This window comes from Emiliania huxleyi (genome assembly GCF_000372725.1).
Source record: "Emiliania huxleyi CCMP1516 unplaced genomic scaffold EMIHUscaffold_58, whole genome shotgun sequence".
NCBI lineage: Eukaryota > Haptophyta > Isochrysidales > Noelaerhabdaceae > Emiliania > Emiliania huxleyi.
The window spans coordinates 655,927-673,653 of NW_005197648.1; the positions used below are offsets into that span (position 1 = coordinate 655,927).

General features: G+C 63.8%; 4 protein-coding genes across 4 annotated transcripts in view; 2 read left to right on the forward strand and 2 right to left on the reverse strand.

The window, feature by feature from the left end:
• EMIHUDRAFT_104329 (hypothetical protein) overlaps positions 1-2,847 on the reverse strand; it is a gene marked incomplete at both ends in the record, with an annotated part of 3,628 nt that extends 781 nt beyond the window's left edge. The window contains 5 exons of the mRNA XM_005764847.1: positions 199-338; positions 541-560; positions 739-1,278; positions 1,346-1,524; positions 1,804-2,847. Of these exons, the coding sequence (XP_005764904.1) occupies positions 199-338; positions 541-560; positions 739-1,278; positions 1,346-1,524; positions 1,804-2,847 (1,923 nt within the window). The remainder of the gene's footprint in view (positions 1-198; positions 339-540; positions 561-738; positions 1,279-1,345; positions 1,525-1,803) is intronic.
• A 2,099-nt stretch (positions 2,848-4,946) lies between these two features.
• EMIHUDRAFT_213772 (hypothetical protein) lies at positions 4,947-6,126 on the reverse strand (the record flags this gene model as incomplete). Its single annotated transcript, XM_005764848.1, has 4 exons — positions 4,947-5,015; positions 5,157-5,211; positions 5,361-5,608; positions 6,103-6,126. 4 exons carry the CDS (start codon positions 6,124-6,126, stop codon positions 4,947-4,949), a joined length of 396 nt encoding a protein of 131 aa, XP_005764905.1.
• Positions 6,127-7,992: 1,866 nt separating this feature from the next.
• EMIHUDRAFT_437401 (hypothetical protein) lies at positions 7,993-9,693 on the forward strand. The gene has a single exon (XM_005764849.1). The coding sequence runs from the start codon at positions 8,022-8,024 to the stop codon at positions 8,751-8,753; it is 732 nt and encodes a 243-aa protein (XP_005764906.1). The 5' UTR covers positions 7,993-8,021; the 3' UTR covers positions 8,754-9,693.
• Positions 9,694-13,604: 3,911 nt separating this feature from the next.
• Positions 13,605-15,272, forward strand: EMIHUDRAFT_452236 (hypothetical protein). The gene is made up of 3 exons (XM_005764850.1): positions 13,605-14,147; positions 14,256-14,393; positions 14,982-15,272. Exons 1-3 carry the CDS (start codon positions 13,611-13,613, stop codon positions 15,177-15,179), a joined length of 873 nt encoding a protein of 290 aa, XP_005764907.1. The 5' UTR covers positions 13,605-13,610; the 3' UTR covers positions 15,180-15,272.
• The last annotated feature ends 2,455 nt before the right edge of the window (positions 15,273-17,727 follow it).

Genomic DNA, 17,727 nt, shown 5'->3' on the forward strand with positions numbered 1-17,727 from the left:
GAGAGGCGGGGGGGAGGAGGAGGGGGGCAGCTGAGTGCCTGCGACGAGGTCCCAGAGCCGGATGGTCGAGTCCATCGACCCCGAGATGACCTGCGGCTCAAGCGCCTGGCAAAGTGGCGGAGCGAGTCAGGGGGCCCCTGCCCGAGGCACACCGCCCTACCCTCTCGCCGCAGCCGCCTGCGTCGCCAGCCCGACCACAGTCTGGTTGTGCCCCGTCAGCGTGTGCACGTTTGCCTTTGTGCGGATGTCCCAGACGCGGACGACGGAGTCGCGCCCTCCCGTGCAGAGCAGGTCGAGGGTGGGGTGGAGGGAGAGGGAGTAGACGCCGCTGAGGTGGCCTGCGACGTGGGAAGGAGGAGGGGGGGGGGGGGGAGGGGGGGGGGGGGGGTAAGTTGGAAGGGAGGGGCGGCCCCAAAACGGGCTGGAGGGGGAGGGCTGGAGGGGGGTAGCATGGAGGGGGGGAGGGGAGGGCTGGGGGTGGGGCTGGTTGCGGGTTGGGTTGGGCTCTTGCCGTGGTAGTCTCGGATGACGCGGTTGTACTCCAGGTCCCAGCAGCGCACCTGCAGGACGGCTCCGGAAAGGCTCCGGGAGGGCTCCTCCACGGCAACACGCGAGGCGGCGGCAGCGCACCGCATTAGCCTCACATTGGCCTCCCCGGCTAGTCTCGGCTAGTCTCGGCTATAGTCTGGCGCCATCTTGTCCTCTCCGGCGGAGAAGAGGTAGGGCGAGCGGTCCGACACGGCCAGCCCTCGGATCGTCGAGATGTGCCCCGTCAGCGTCAGCTTCAGCGTCCCCGACGCCAGGTCCCAAACCTTGATTGTCCGGTCCGCAGAGCCAGTCGCATACCACTGGTTGGTCGGGTCGACGGCGACGCAACGCACCCAGCCGAGGTGGCCGGAGATGACGCGCATCAGCTTCCACGGCGCGTGCCACTCCGGCTTCGGCAGGTCATGCCTCGCCTCCCGCCGACGGGGAACCAGCCGCGTGCTGCCCGGCGGCACCGCGCTGCTGCCGCCGCTGCTGCTCGGCGCGACGACGGCGCCGCCAGCGCTGCTGCCCGCCCCCGGCCCCGTCAGCATCAGCTTCCCGCTGCCCGCCGCGCCGCCCGACGCGCCGCCCGCCGCGCCGCCCGACGCGCCGCCGTTTGCGCCGCCCGCCGCGCCGTTTGTGAGCAGCTTGGTGACGGCGGCACCAGGTCCGGCCCCGCTGCCGGGCGGAGGCATGTCCTTCACCATGCTGTACTCGCCCGCCACCTTGGCCGCCAGCTTGAGCGCACGCCTGTGCGCAGCCGCGGCCGGCGCTCAAGGGAGGCGTTTGCGCGGCGGGGGAGGAGGGCACATGCAACATGTGAGCGCGCCCCGACTCGAGCGGCGGCGGCCGCTGCCCGTAGTTGCTGAGGTACATGCCGTAGGTCCGCTTGAGCGAGCGTAGGCACATCTGGTGGACGACTTGGCGCGCGTCATCCTCGCCAGCCTTCTTGCGGGCAACCATCGCCACGCCGCACCACACCGCTCCAGCCCACCACTGACCGCACCCGGGGCTGTCTAAAGAAAAAGAATTCAAGAAACGAAGCCACTCGTAAGGTAGGCGACGACGCTCGCGGGCGGCGGCGGGCGGCGAGGGTCGATGTACCCTCCGTGAGGTGCGCACGGCGCTGTTCACGGAGCCGCTCCGGCTGTGAACGCGCTCAAAGACGACGGGCGCCCCGGGGTTGTGCGTTCATGTGAACGCACTCGACGAGCATGTGGACGATGAAAAAGAATTTTCCTGAGACAGAAACCGCCGGCCCCAACGTCACCTCACCTCTGATGACGCCCGTGTACGCTGCTCGGCGGTGGTTCGCTCTGCGCTGCGACCGCGATCACCCGCAGCCTCTTCGAGCGTCTTCCGCGCGAGGGTGGCGAGCGCGCGTCCGCTGCCGGCGAGCTTGAGGCTCGTGGCGGGCATGTAGTTGACGTCGATGACGAGCAGGGCTCCGCCTCCCAGCGGCGCGATCAGGTCCACCCCGAGCAGCGCGACGCCGAGCTCCCTCGCCAAGCTGGCCGCCAGCTGCGCCGCCTCGGGCTGTCGAGCAGAGGCCGCGGCGGCGGCGCCGCTGGCCGCGGGTGCGGCGGCGGCGCCGAAGAGCTCGGCGGGCGGTGGCGGCCGCTGCGTGTTGAAGCGCACGAGGGTCGGGCAGCCCGCGGGCGGTGGAGCGCCGAGGCGGAGGTCCGGCAGCGACGGGCGCAGCTCGCAGTGCGTCGTGTCTCCGACGCAGCACGCCTTGAGCAGGGAGGCGCCGTGCGGCACGTAGGCCTGCAGCAGCAGCGGCAGCGCCAGCTCCGCCAGCCCCTCCAGCCGCAGCACCACCGCGAGATCGTGCGACCTCGCCGCGCCGCACGCGAGGAGGGGCTTGCACACGAGGGGTGGCTCGAGCCCGGATCGCGCGGCGACCGCGGCCGCGTCGTCGCCCTCCCTGGCGATGGCGAAGCGGGGCTGGCGCGTGTGCGGCGATGGCGCGAGCGCGGCGAGCCGGGTGGCGAGCGCCGCCCGGTCGGCAAAGAGCAGGACTCGCTCGAGAGAGCCAATCAGCGGGAGCTGCGCCGAGAGGCGGCGCACGAGCGCGAGCCGTGCCTCGGCGGCCGCGTCGCCGCCGACCGACGCGTCGTAGTTCGATCGGTGGAGCACGACGCTGTCGGCACGCGCGGCCGCCTCTGGCCCGAGGCTCACGCCATCGACAAAGCGGACGCCGTCCACGGGTCGCGGAGCGGCGCTGAGGACGAGCGCGGTCACGGGTGCAGGGAGCACGAGCAGGCAGGTGAGCGAGTCGTGCTGATCGGCGTTTTGATCGGCGTTTTGCATGCGCATGACGGTGCTCTGGGTGGAGGCAGCGGCAGGGGTCGGGGCCGCACGCGCGGTGGCAGTGGGCGCGGCAGCGCCGCCCCGCCGCAGTGAAGGAGGCGGAGCCGACGGAGTCGGAGAGGGCCGCCGCCGGAGCACGAGGCTGCGCGGGGCGACTAGCTGTAGCCACACGAAGGTGCCGTAAGATACTTCACACTCAGCTCGGCGCGGCGGTGTGTGCGGCCGGTTCGTGTGCGGCCGCGGGCGGCGGGTGAGGTAGTTGAGCCGTGTGAACCCGAGCGGCATGCTCCTTGTGTCTGTTTGTCTCTAGCTCTCAACGGGCCAGGCGCGCACGAGCAGGCGCGCAGACTCTGCGCGAAAGTTTCTCATGCATGTCTAGATCCTTCTATTCTGGATGCGCTGGCCGGGCGCGACTACCTCTCTCGCGCGTTACTCTCACATGCGACGTGGCCGCCCGCGGACGCCACCGATGCCGGGCGCCGTCTCCGCGCGCGCGTACGGTAAGTTAAAGTTTGACGTGTCAGTCTTTCTTCTTTCTATTCGAAAGAAAACGCGCGCGGTGTTGCAGGCTCAGCTCTCATGAACATCGTCCCCAGAGAGGTGCCCGCCTGTGCGGGGGTTGAAGCTAGGGGAGGGTTAAAGAAAAAACAGGCGTTCTCGAGGTGGATATCCTTTGGCCGCGTTGGGTAGCGAGGATTGGTGTAACCCGAGCCACGGAGGCGTGTTTTCTGACGGCCGACCGTTAGTGCACGGAGTTGCCACATCTCCGACTGCCCCGGCTAGTTCCCAAGAAACTCTGCGATCGTACGATGTGTGACGCCTCCCTTGTGTGGTGGCGGCGTGCCGTCCTCCCATCCCTCCCTTGGGTTGTCTGTTTTCTTCCTTTCTGACGGCGTTGCTGTCTTCTTCTCTTTTTATTTTTTATGTGACGGCGGCGTCTGTATCTTACTGCGAACCGACACATCGAAAAAGAAAAAATCGGAAATCGCTCCCTCCTGATTTATCAGTTGTCAGAGTCGCCCACCTCGCCCCCTCGTGCCCCCCGCCACCGTGCACCGACCACGCACGCGCACCGCTCCCAGGTCACCCTGGCTATTGCTTTTGCTACCACTCTCGAATGGAGTGGTTTGGGAAGATGGTTGCGGACTCGAGCGCTCCGCCTGTCTCTGATGGACGGCCCTGACTATCCCTGACACACAGAGAGTCACTCTAACAGCACACAACACCCAGGATAACTGCGTCATGACCAGCCTGCCATGCGTCGCCGGTGCCGCAACCATTCATCGCTTTGCTTCTCCCCGAGAGAGGGTAGGTGAGGTGCACGAGCTCGATGAGTCGTGTGTATGTGTCGTTCATTATAAAGAGCGTTCGTGGAGTGCCGGATAATTGCGTCCCGATACCAGGTTATATCGTCCATATCCATCTCGTTCTTCCTATATTCGACGTTCTTGCTCATATGCGTTTCCGGGCTCCGATTCGTTTCCGATTCGTTTCCAGTTTCCCCTCCCTGTACCCTGACTGCTGACAAAAAATCTTTACGCCCTCTCTACATACATGTGTCGTTGTGCCCTTGTTTGTACTCTTGGCACCGTGGAGTGCTGGGGGGGGCGACAGGGAGGATGTGGCCTTGAGTTATGTGTACGCCAACTCAGGGTGTGTGGCAGCCAGCTGGCTGTGTGTCTTGTGAGCCTGTTTGTGTCTGTGTGTCGCTCGTGCGTGCCGTCATCATCTGTCCAGCGTCCACGCATAGTTACCGTGTTGGTGTCCAGTCCGAGCCTGGCTGTTCTTCACCTTACTACATACATACATACATACATAGTGATATCAACACATTTTTTTCGTTGACGTTGTTGGTGTTGAGTCAGTTGCATGGTGACGATTTTCTTAATGATATTTTGGGCATTGGGGTGGCGTCCGAGCAGCAACCTTACCTAGAGCCGTACCACACCCCCACACACGGCAACCGGGATGGCGATGAGACGTGTTTACCGACCACGCGGGCCACGAATGTGTCAGGTGCCCGGGGGGGTGAGGGGGGTGCGGACTCCTGCCACCCGATGTACATTAAGCCGCTCATCGGTTCAGTTCCAGAGACCTCCTCCGGGTCAGGAGCAAACGTTGCTGGCGGTGTGAGCGCGAGACGGCGTGGTGAGGCTATTGTTGTGGGGTGCGGGCTGCGTCGTTAGGCGTATGCGTGCACATGGTGCTGTATGCTGTGTGTGCAGGCAGGCTGGCAGTCTGTGCAGCAGAGAGCGGATGAACGCGCGCGTGCGGGCGTGCGGGCGCGCCTGCGCGGTGCCGGATCTGCGTCGCACTCGCGGCGCGTCCTGGTACAGCCGCTTGTGAGATGCCAGAAGCAGTGTGCAGATCCTGCACAGGGCGCAAAAAGGCGCAGGTGTGCTGGTGAGGTGTGCTGCGGCGCGCGCGTCGTGGCGTGAGTGGATATGCGGCTGGCTCTGGTAGTGCGAGAGGCGCGCAGCTGGTGCGGGCGGCGCGGGACGGCCATGGGGCGCCAGCACTGGGTCGCACTGGGAGTCGCCCTCCCAGCTCTGAAGAAAAGTAGCCAGTGCCCATGAATGATGCTGGTCTCCAGGTCCACGCTCGGAATTAGCCCGAGCAGCGCCTCGGCTGCGTCAATGTGGCTGTCGCGTTCCGCCTCGTCTACAATCATCTCGGCCGCGGCACGGAGGAGTATGGACGGGCCGGAGGCATCGTCGTCTTCGCGCACTAACAAAAAGAATTTCAAGGCTTGAATGCAGTCGTTGCCCTAGGGTGCGAATAAGACATGCGGCGGTACGGCCCCCCGAGGGGCGCGTTCGGCTCGGCTTGCGAGAGAGAGAGATAGGAATACCATGTTGGGACGCCGGGTTCCCCTCACAAGCAAAGACACAGCTGAAGCCGAGATCTCAAATAAAGACCCTATACCATTTGTCGGGCTGGTTTATCTCCGGTTTTGGCGGCAGTTTACCGGGTTAGCGCGAGCGCGTGGCCTGCCTCAGCACGGCATGCTGCAGTCATGCTGGCCACGAGCAGACAGCGCCTGTGCTGGCCATTTCGAGACATCCGCAAAGAACGCTAGCTACATGGGAGGGCTTCGTGAAGGATGGATTGAAAAACATTCGAACAAAGAAGAGGCGACGGGAGGAACCAACAGAGGATGCAGTGACGTGACACACACACACACACACACACACACACACACACACACACACACACACACACACACACACACACACACACACACACACACACACCGCTCACCCACGCGCACTGGGCCTTGCACATTTAATGCCGTGGGGCTCCTGTCGTTAGACGTGGAGACGCGAGGGTCGACCCCCTTGCCCCACCACCTCGTGTGTGTGGAGAAGTTTACCTTACCTTACCTTACCTTACCTGCTGGCCTTGCTAGAGCTGCCCGATGACTTGCAGAAGTACTGGGTCCGCCATCTCGACACGCCGACAGCCCAGCGTGCCGCTTCGCGCAGATTAGCCGGGGCTGAGCACTGCTCGTCCGTGTTCGCCTCGTCGTGGCAAAGGCTGCACACGAGGCGGCGCGGCAGGCAAGGACGCGAGGGCGCGTCGTGTTTACCAACAAGGGCAAGAGGTACATCGATGGTAACATTGAGGTATTCATGGCGACCGAGCCGCGGCTGCGCCGGATGTTTGCTGAACGCCTCTTGATGATCGCTGTGCAAGAGACTCGTGTGGACCTCGGCGCGGCAACATGGATGGACGGTTAAGTCGGTCTACGATCGACTCTGCAACCTCCGCCACCGCCGCATCCGCGAACTCCAGGTCACAGGCGGCCTCGCACCGTAGACTCGCACATCCATCTCACAAGCATCAGGCGTCGACCCACCCCGGGTCGCGTCTCGGTGAGTCAGAGGCGAGTTTGGCCGGTTTAGGGCGGTTTAGTGCTAAACCGAGCTCCTCGGCCAGGCAGACCATTCGTGTTTAGTGACCGTCTAGGCTAAACGGCGCTAAACCGCCCTGGGTTAGGGGGCGCTAAACCACCCTATATGAGCGTCATCTTGTAGTGAACAGGCCGAGTTCGCGGTTTGAGCGCCCAGCGCAGACCGACCGACCACAGGGGGGGTCCGGTCGGCGGCCGCGGAAGACCGCAGACCGGACGGGGGGTCCGGTCGGTCGGAGCGCAGACCGAGGGTTGGGTCGGTCGGGTTGGCTCGAGGGTCACACCGCACATGCTCGCCGCAGCTGTGAATAAATTAGTGTCTCTATTAGTATCTCTAACTGAGTTGCAGTATCTCTAACTGAGTTGCTCATGGAGGGGCGTCCAGCACCCGGATCGATTGCCATTCGCAGGCCATTCGCTGTCGCTTGAGGAAGCGACTCGCGGAAGCCGATGAGCCCGGTGACGGCGGCGGCGATGTGTCGATCAAGTCTCTCTGGCAAGTCATCGTAGTCATTGGAAGGGACGATGCGCGCGCGCACTGTGGAGAACTGGAGCGCTGCCAGAGCTTGTACACAAAGCGGCGGCAAGCAGGATCACGGCAAGCAGGATCAGGCCTGCGACTGCGTGGATGCTCCACATATGTGTGTGGAGTCGGGCTCGCTTGGGCCTCGGCGAAGAAGTCTCCTTGGCGCTTGGCTGCGTGACTAGTTTTCATAGTGAAAACCGGCGATTTCGAAGCGCCCGTGGCGATTCGCGAGAAGGAGGGAGAGCGTTTGATTGAGGGGGCTCACGGCAAGCGGGACACCGACCGAGGGGGGGGTCGGTCGTCACACCCCCCCGCCGAGAGAGCGACCGACCGGAGGGGGGGTCCGGTCCACCTCGGGGGCAGACCACCGACCGGCGGGGGGGTCCCCACGAAGTAGGGGGGGTGGGTACAAAATGACGCTCCTATAACCCACCCTGTTCGATAGGCTCTCATCGGAGAAACGCCTTGCTGCCGCCTGAATGAGGTGCTCCACACGCATTGCGGCGGCCTTCTCTCGAGGTCTCGAGATACACAGAGCGGCCAAGCATCCAGGAGTGCCAGAGACCCTTAGACACCATTGGCTTGGGAGGCTTTGCAGCGTGTTTCTAAAGAGCAAACAGACAACGCAGCGTGTTTCTTGTAATGACCAACATCCGACCATACCGTTTTCTGGCGGTCTATCACAAGCAACACAGCTGACCTTGGCCGAGAGCGGAGAACGCCTTGCAGCAGGCCGCCTGAATGCTCAGCCTCCTATCCTCGTTGCTCGCCTGCGACCCGCCCGACTGCGACCGTGCGGACCACGGGACCTGCGGCAATGCTTGCTGCAAGCTTTCCATCCACTTGAACAAGGTCGTCACCACAACGATTGCTGCAGCGCTGAACACCTCTCTGTCGGAGGGCGGGCCAGATGGCCGGTTTCGCCTGATGCCCACGCACGCCAATCCGCACGGATTTGCGGACCTGCGTCCGTACCACATCTCGCGCAGCGGCGGGCGCGAGGTCCACTTCCTCGGCCAGGCGTGGCACGAGACCGAGAAGCACACCTACAACGACACCGTCAACCTGCTGGTGATGAGCTTGGGAAAGGGCACGATTCTGGAGGCCTTCTCCATCAGTCAGGTGGGCGGCGCCTACGGCGACGACGGGCAAAACTTCAAGAACATAGCCGTGCTAATGAAGGGGCTGAAGAAGCTCGGGTACGGCGAGGCCGAGCTGAGCGCCATCGTTTCCGAGGCGGAGCACGAGGGATGCCCTCCGCCGGCAGGGGAGTCGGCACTCTGGGCGGCGGCTCCACGCAGCAGCGCGGGGGTCGTCTTGGGAGCCCTAGTCCCGTCCGTATTCGCGCCCGCCGCCGGGCTCGTGCTGCTGGGGCTCTATGCTGGAGCGCGGGCGGCGGCCAAGCGAGACGCGGCGCGCCAAGAGGGCGAGGCCGGCCTGCGGGCGGCCGGAGTGCCGATGGCGATGCGCTGATGGACCTCTGAGGCTAATTAGTTTTGAGAGGGATGGGGGAGCGGTAAGTGAATCACGTGTCGGGCTCGCCACCGGTGGGCCACCCCGGACTCGCGCGCGGGGCGGGGAGCGAGCGGAGCGAGAGGAAGAGATCCCCCCGCCGCCGGGGCCGGTCCGGGAGACCGAGCAGGCCAGAGCAGTGGCGCGCCCTCTGTGTAGATTCTAGTCGTGTATGTGTGTGCCGCTTGTCATGTTGTCAGCGTAGTTTTTGTCTCGATTGCGAGCCGGGGCCGCACACCGGCGCTCGAGCGGCGCTACCCGAGAGCGCGCGGATCCGCTCACGGCAAACGGAGACAAGGACACGTGTACACCACCGCATGCCTTACATCATGACCGGACTCTGCGCGCGAGGTACGCAGCGGAGCCTGCCCTGCGGGCCCTATCACGGCGCGAGGTTGCGCCGCAGCTTGCATCCCTCAGGCGGATGCGGGCAAGCCGCGGGCACGCAGCAGCGCGTTCCTCAGGCGCGAGTCGACGTCGCGCCTCGGCCGCTGCGCCGCGGACATCGGCGCGCCCAGCGACGCGACCGAGTTGGTGAGCAGGTTGAGCACAAAGAAGGCGGCGATCGGCGAGATGTCGAGCCCTCCGATCGCAGGAATGACGCCGCGGAAGAGGTTGAGGTACACGTCCGAGATGGTGAAGATGGGACGGAGGAGCGAGACGCCCTGCGCCTGCGGCACCCACGAGAGCAGGATGCGGAACGTGATGATGCCGCCGTACAGGCTCAGGAAGTTGAGGCCGCCGTCAACGAGAAGCTCGCCCGCGGCGCTGTCGCCGACGACGAGCGCGAGCGACGGGCTAGCGCGCATGGACTGGCGCGGTAGGGTGAGCGGGTTGGCCAGCACGTTCAGGTGAGCCGACGCCAGCAGCGGCGCGATGGCGAGCACCAGCAGAGAGAGGCGAGGAGACATATGGGGCAGATGCGCTGTGCCCTGCAAGCGACACTTCACAGACCTGTTCACGAAAAATCCTTGTTATTTGCAATCGCTGACGTGGGATCTACCTCGTCTACGATTTTGAACGAGTGGGCGGTGCAGGCTGTCTGTTTACAGGCGCCGTCCGCCCGCGCGCGCGCCGACCCAACTCCGAGCACGCTCGCTCGCCGCTGGGCGGCGCGCGTCCACACTGCGTCGGCAACACGACGCAGGAGCTCGCTCACTGCTGCTGCGGCGGCGGCAGCGACGGCGACTGCGAGCTGACGGCTGACGGCTGTACGGCTGTACGGCTGACGGCTGGCGGCCGGCGGCTGCGGCGAACGGCGACGGCTCGGTTCGCGTTCGCCCCGCGACGGTGCGACTGAGCCTGCCACGCTCGATCTGGGAGCCACTCGGCGCCAGTTCGAGCGGCGGTCGGCTCGGCCACTGCGGGTGCGACGCATGATAGAGCTGCTGGGCGCCGCATCGTGTACTACCGACCCACGCCAAGGCGCGGGGCGGTGGTGCTCGCCGGCGCTCGCGGTGCTTCGGTGCTCGAGCGCGCTCAACATTGTGGTCGTTCAGGGCGGCTCGCACAGCGCCCGCACACACACACACACACACACACACACACACACACACACACACACACACACACACACACACACACACACACACACACACACACACACACACGCAAGGGCGAGGACACGCGCAGGGGCCGCACCTCTAGCGAAGCCCACAGAGTGGGAGACTCCTATCACCGCCCTGCCACCCACGTGAGCCTTTTGGCCGCCTCTGTCAGTGTGCCCGTGGTAGTGAGAGACTGCTGGTGAGAAGCCGGAGGAAGGTCGCTAGTCGAGAGAGATCGCCAGTGGAATAGGGAGTCCACCGTGCTGCGAGCCTGTCGCTGTCCCTTGTCAGGAGCAGGAGAACTAGGAGAGCGCAACCAGTAGGAGGCCCGCGCCTGCCCCCGTGCCGCCGGGTGCAACCTGTCCTATACGAGAGAGGAATCCCTGGGACCCTGTCGTGTGGGTGAACCCTGCCCAGCCCCCCTCCGTGTCGTCCGTCCTTGCTCTTGTCCTTTCGAGCCTCCCTTTCCTGCGGAGTCTCGTTGGCCCTCTCCTCCTTTCGCTTCTCATTTTGCCTTTCCCGTCTGTCGTTGCTCTCGTCCTTTCGAGCCTCCTTTTCCTGCGTAGTCTCGTTGGCCCTCTCCTCCTTTCGCTTCTCATTTTGCCTTTCCCGTCTGTCGTTGCTCTTGTCCTTTCGAGCCTCCTTTCCCTGCGGAGTCTCCTTGGCCCTCTGCTCCTTTCGCTTTTTATTTTGCTCACGATCCGCTTCCTTTTGTGCCTCTGAGCTTCTTTTCTTGCTGTTCCGGATGTACTCCTTCGCATGATGGACACACTTCCTCATTTTCTCCATTTTCTCCACTGGTTGGGTTTCACTGCCATCCTCGTTGGGCCATTCGTAGTCATCCGCTCCTTCACAGGCTCCCTTAGTCTCATGTTTACGCTTGCACTTGGCATAGTACTCGGTTCCCACGTACCAATCTCGCCATTTGTAAGCGTTTGTCTTCGTGAAATTAGCCAGCTTACCGTTGACCATTGGCCATTCGTCACCACCGCCCACTTGCTCAACGCGAGGCTCAAGGCAAGGCTGGCAACGAAATCGCAAAGGGGAAGTCGTCCTGCCGGCGATGTCTGTTGCGTGCCTCATTTGTTCCCACGCGCGTTCAGGGTCGTAAGGTTCGTTCAGGTACTTTGCCACGTACGCCTCATATGCTACCATCCGACGGTTGTAGCCCGCGACCGACTCTGCCGAAAACCTGTATGGCCAGAATGTCCCTGTGCCCGATGGCCAGCCATCTGCGTCGAGAGGGCAGCTGTCAAGTTCCTCCTCAGCTCTCCCCTCATTGGGCGTCTCGGAGCTCGCATAGGTTGGCGGCGGAGTAGGACCGTTCCGCTTGCGGGGGGGACGAAAGCATGGAACGCAACCTTCCGCTAGCAGAGCGAGCCTCTCGACGCGCGTCGACGAGGATGGTAGCCATTCGAACCTGCCACTCTCCGTTCTGAAAAAGCAGTACGAGCGTCCGCACGCAATTTCAAGGTGGGCGCCAAAGCCCCGCCGGTACAATCGCAGCTCCTTCCTCCGCAGCGCCTTAAACCGCCTTCGGCGCTTTTTTGCCAATTCGCGCTTCGCTTGAACTGAATTGCGGTGTCGCACGAAGTCCAGGCAGTGGTCGAGGAGCAAGTTTGTAGCAAGCGGGGTCGCAACCACGAGCACGGAACCGTCTGTTGCAATCAGAGAAGCGACCTTGACACCTGAGTGGAATGCCGCGATACCGTGCGTAACCAACAGCGGGTCGTTGTTGACGAGTGGCGTGAGTACCATCAATGTTGGCACCATGGCAAAGGCGCAACTCTGAGGTGACTTCACGAGCATGCGCACCCATTTGACGCAGAGGTATCCGACAGCCGAGCCGGCTTCGTAGCCGCTGAGAAATGCAGAGTTGCCGCCGAGGGAGACCAAGCCCGGTGGCAATCGGAAGCATCGTGATCGAACGGTGCAGAGCCACTCAAAGTACTCCGTGCGCTCATCAAGAAGCAGGTATCTATGGCTAGCCCAAGACGAAGCTGAGTAGTAGTATCGGGTAGCGTTTGAAATCAGCTGAACTTGATTTCCTTCCAGCGCCCAATGCCGCACCGAAAGGTGTGTTCCGACAAGCCGCAATGGGGCAACATGACCTGGTTTGAGCTCCCAATTTCGCAGCGAAAGGTGTGCATCGAGATTCAGCAACGGGGCAAGTCCTTCAGGCCAACGCCAATCGCAATCGTTTCGCAGTTGGGGCGAAGTTCGGTCTTCCTCTTCGTAATCGATCGGCGGCGAGAGGCGGCGAGTGGTGACGCGAATTTCAACCGAAATCGCGCCACCCTTTGTGCACTTTGAGCAAGAGTCACTCCTCGTCTCTCGCAATGTTGTTGTGACGGTTGAATTTTTGCCGATTTCTGTAAGCGTCCATTTTTGAATAGGTTTGAGAACCACCGAGTCCGAGGGGTACGATTCCACATAATTCATCCGACGGAAACGTGGCGATGGCACCTGATTCGGGGCGCAGTGGGGGGGGGGGGTGAGGATTTGGTTCTGAAGAAGGTGGGGCGAACCGAGGGGGATGGGGGAGGGTCACCGTTTGGGCGAGCCAAGGCTGTGGCGCCGACGGCGGCACCCTTGTACGAGGCTGTGAGGGGAGCGGCGGCGAGAGGGGGGGCGGCAGCGACGCAGGCGAGCCGCACACGCGCGCGACTGAGGGAAGCGCGGGCGGCGGGAAAAAGGAGAACGGCGGCGGCGGCGAGGCGCAAAACGGGGGCGGCGGAAGTGGGGGCGACGGCGGCGGCGGAGTGAACGGCGGCGCGCGCACGGACGGCGACGAAATCGACGGCGGGGAGGGGCAGGGCTGCATGGCGGCGGCAGGCGCGCGCACATTCGTCGTGTTTTCGCATTGGCATTCCACGTGCTCCTCGGCGACCTGCGTGCGCGGGAACGGCAGGGGTCATGTCGCGCGCACCGGGCGGCGCCGTGCTCGCAGCAGCCGGGATCGCGGCAGAGTATGGTGGAGAGCTCTACCCGCGCACCTGCCCAGCGATGAGCTTGACGCCGCTTCTGGCAGGCGAGGCAGGGATCTCGGCGACGTTGGAGAGCGGGCGCACGATGTCGTGGGCGACGCCCGTCCGCAGCCACGTCGTGGTGACGATGATGGCGAGGAGCATCACGGTGGAGAGGAGCGTCCCGGCGCTGCTTGGGCTCGCTCGAGTTTCCGGTCTGGGCGCGGCGCGGCACGGGGTTTTTCATTTATCAGGGCTTGAAGGTGGACCTCCAAGAATTCTTGTTACTACACCGGCTGGCAAGTATGCCGCCGTACGCGCGCCTGCAGGACGAGGACGAGGCGCCTCCGCCGCCTCCTCCTCCACCTCCGCCCGAGGAGGAGCTCCCGTCGGACGCGTCCATCTCGGTGCGCCTCGCCCACGAGTCGGCGCGCGAGCTCGAGATGCGCGGCCGCTTCCAGCTGGCGGCAGAGGTGCTGGCCCGCGCACTCGCCGACGAGGCGCAGCGGATCAACCAGGGCACGCTTCACAACCTCGATCTGACGGACGAGACGGCGGCGTACCAGAGCCGCAGCGTCTACCATGCCATGCAGGCGCAGCGGGCGCACGTGCAGGCGCTGCACCGGCGGCGGCTCCGGCACGCGTCGCCGTGGCAGAAGCGCTCTGGCCCGGCGCTGCTGCAGTGCTGCATCGCGGGCGTCGCCCGCGGCGCCGGCGACGAGATGCCGACCCCGCGCCGCACGCTCGAGGACCTCGCGAGCCGGTGGCACCTCCCGCCGGCGCAGGTGGAGGAGCTGTGGCGCGAGTTTGTCGAGGCGAGGGAGGCGCTGCCGCGCGGAGAGGTCTGCCTCACGGACCCGACGCCCCGCGCCGCCCCGCGCCCCACAGGCGGCGGCAGGCGAGTACACGCTGCGACTCGGCCGCGCCACTGCTGCCGGCCTGCCGCAGAGGGCTGGACGGTGGCTTGTGACTTGCCAAACACATGTCCTGCAGGCCGCGCCAAGGCGACCGTGCTGCGGCACGTCGCTCCCGAGGTGCAGCAGGCGACCTGGTCGCTGGTGCTGCTCGACGCCGCGGCGAACGACCTCGTCGACGACAGCGACGGCGAGGGCGGCGCAGGAGGGCTCAACTTTGAGGAGCCGGCCGCCGGCCGCCGCCCCGCACCACGCCCTTCTGCCTCTGCGCTCCGCCACGCCTTCCGCGCCGCCGCCACCGTACGGCCACCTCCACCCGCCTCCGCCTCCGCCTCCGCAGGAGTGGCTCGTCTTCCGCAACTTCGAGGCCGCCTCGCCTCGCCCGCCCTTGGCCACCTCCCCGGCCCTGGTCCCCAGCAGGCAGCTGGTGTAGCAGGCAGCTGGTGTCCCTCCGTAGGACGCCGAGACGCTCGAGGAGCAGTTTCGCTTCCTGTGGGCGCTGTACGACCGCGACGGCGCCACGCACTCGCCCCGCACGGCCTCGGCCCCTCCCAGAGCCCCCCTCCCGCACCCCGCCCGCGCTCTGCCGTGGCCCAGGCGACGGCTTCCTGTCGCACGACGAGCTGCGCGCCGCCCTGCAGCTGCAGCGCGCGCGGCTCGGCTGGGACGACGCGTACACGCAGGCGCGCGCCGGAACGAGGGGTGGGGCGGGGCTGCTCGTGGCGGCGCAGGCCCCACGCACGCGTCGCCCCTCTGCCGCAGGGGTGGGCGGCGTACGTCCTCGATGTGGTGCCGCACGAGCCGCGAGGCATCCGCCACAAGGAGCTCTTCAGCGCGCTGCGCGACTGGTCCGAGCTGCGTCAGCTCTTCTCGGCGCGCGAGCCGTCCGAGGCGCTCCGCGAGGCGGCGCCGCGGGCGGGCGAATGGACAAAGAACGTCTTCGACCTCTTCCGGAGATGAGTGCCCTTTGGGCGCGAGTCGCGCTAAGGTGCGGTGTTTTTGTGTGAGTGTGTGAGGTCGACTCTTTTATGGATTATGCACACGCGTATTATCGAGAAGGCACTCGCTCTCGCTTTCCCCTCTTCCACGCTTCCCCTTTTCCACTCTTGAGCCGCTTCCGTCGCGCTCAACTCTCCCCGACGACGGTCGGCGCTGTTGAGACACACCGGAGACATACCGCCACTCTCTCTCCCGTCAGGGGCGGGGAACCCGCAATTTGAGATGCTGAGGGCATTTTGAGTTGCAAAAAATCAATTTAGATTGCATTTTTCAATTCAGAATGCCGAGTTGACTTTTCGCATTTCAAGATGCACACCGCATTCCAAAGATGGTCCACGCATTCCAGGATGCGTCGACCATCCTGGAATGCGAACTGCATTCGTGAATGCGCTAGCATCTGGAGTTACCCCTTTGCATTCTAGGATGCTCCTTGCTATTTCAAGTTGCCTTCCTTAACCTGAGATGCCCAGCATTTTGGCCAATGCCGCATGTCGGCGGGGCATCGGGTAGGCTGCGGCTCGGCCTGCGCCTCGGCAGTCGTTGCCGCTGCGCAGCTGGATATGGTGGCGCACGTGACGTGGCCTGTCGTTTGCATGTTTTGCGGTGGCAGCCCATAACCGCACGAATTGTGCATGGCCCTCAGCAATCCGTGTTCGATCGGCAACGCCCGTGCCGCTGCTCTGTGTCTCGTTAGAATAGGCAATGAAAAACGGCGCCCGCTCTCGTCGCATGTGCGCCGGTTGACATATCATGTATGTGGCTCTTTTATGGATAACAAGGAGTCTCGTTTTCAACTTTTTCTTCTTGTATATGAGCCCGCAGCCCGCGGCTTCCTCGCGCGTTTCGCGCTCCTTAACGGTCTCTCTCTCGCCAGCCCTCAACTGTTCAGTAGAATTTGCTGCAACTGGGCAGATTCATGTGGTATCATGCTGTCCTCATCAGGTGTCTGTGCCGCAGCGTAGGCGAGACTCTAATCTCTATGCCTCGGCACCCCATCGAGGCAGCTCGCGAGGTGAAGCTTGCCAGCAAGGGTATTGTTGCCTACACCAGCAGGCAAGGGAGCACTATGGTGTGAGCCTGCCAGCACTGGTGCGCAAGCCAGATCAGTACAGTCGTACCGGGCAGCAATGAAGCGCGTTGGGTGCCCGCGCCGGATGCAGTGCTAACGCGGCAAGCTTGGGCCGCATCAATCAGCAGATGCGTGAGGCGGTGCGGAAACCGTTGTTTCAAGGCCACCTGGTAGGCTCACTCCTTCCCATCCCAGAGGTAGAGGGCAAGGAAGGTAGTCGATACCCTCGCCACAGATGGACATTTTCATTCAGTGTTATGTGCTACTTTCAGAAAAGAAAGAAAGAAAGAAAACAGGCAACCCAAGGGAGGGATGGGAGGACGGTACGCCGCCACCACACAGGGATTTTAGGGGAGAAGTGTGGTGTTAGCCGTCGCCCACCCTCGGGCGTCTACCACTTCCTATCTCTCTCCGCAGTTTATCACCAATTCTTGCAGCGACCTTCATGCCACCTCGCATTCTTCTCACTCTCGTCGTTCTCTCTCCTGCTGTCTCTTCCCCTGACTCATCGCTCTCCTCGGCCTCGTTCTGAGACGCCGCTGTCGTCTGCCGATCTCTTGCTCTCGCTGCTTCTCTCGCCTTTCTGCGTAACTCCGCTCTCCTCTCCGCGTATTTTGGTCCCTCGAGTTTATCGAGCATTCCTCGCGCAAGGACCACATTTCTGACTCCCACTGCGAGCATATCCCGCCCTGTCATGTCGTTGCTCAGGTCCACTCTCGTTTCGAGCACTTTCAGATACGTAGGAGGACTCTGCTGACGGGGTATTTTAAAGCCCAAGAAAGAAAGAAGCAGGATTGTAACGCCCTCCGCGCCCACGCACATTGTTTTCCGCACTTTCCGCATATTCCGCAATAGTAAACGGCAATTTGGGCAATTGTCGGAGTCTCCCATTCTGTAGCGTCAAAGCGCAGCTGCCTCGTGGCTCGTGGCGCATGGTGCATCCTGCCCGCTCCCCCGCAGCTACGCTGCTGGTGATTGATGTCGCACGCGCATGCCCACCCTCACGGCACCCACGCCATACCCGCGCGCTGACAACACATACCTGACATGCGCACTGCACCGACATCCAGCCAGGCTCCCGCGTCGACGTTGACGCTAACGAAGAGAGGCGCGTTGAGCCGGCGCAAGGAGCACGTCTCACTCACACCACCACTGACGGCCTCCCACTTCTCGGCCGCAGCTTTTCACAACGTGGTACCTTCGGCTCCTCGTCGCTAGCATCATCAGCGAGTACACCCTGCCTCTCGCCGTTTGCCCTGGCGAACGTGGCCGTGCTGATTGTCTACCGCCGCGTGGCTGTGCGAGATCTAGACGTGCACACCCCGCACGCCACTCGGCTGTGCTTGCGCAGCAGACGGCGTGGGCGGCTGCGCAGGCCCCTGGCCGCGGAGGAGGAGGCTGGCCCGTCTGGCGGTGTGCTGGCGGTTGGAAGTAAGAGGG

Excerpts from the sequence above, each read along its gene's own strand:
- EMIHUDRAFT_437401 (XM_005764849.1), top strand. The coding sequence starts at position 8,022 with ATGCTCAGCCTCCTATCCTCGTTGCTCGCCTGCGACCCGCCCGACTGC.
- EMIHUDRAFT_452236 (XM_005764850.1), top strand. The coding sequence starts at position 13,611 with ATGCCGCCGTACGCGCGCCTGCAGGACGAGGACGAGGCGCCTCCGCCG. Across the intron at positions 14,148-14,255 it reads AGGCGCTGCCGCGCGGAGAG|GGCTGGACGGTGGCTTGTGA; the intron begins GTCTGCCTCACG and ends CCTGCCGCAGAG. Across the intron at positions 14,394-14,981 it reads ACGCCGCGGCGAACGACCTC|GGGTGGGCGGCGTACGTCCT; the intron begins GTCGACGACAGC and ends CCTCTGCCGCAG.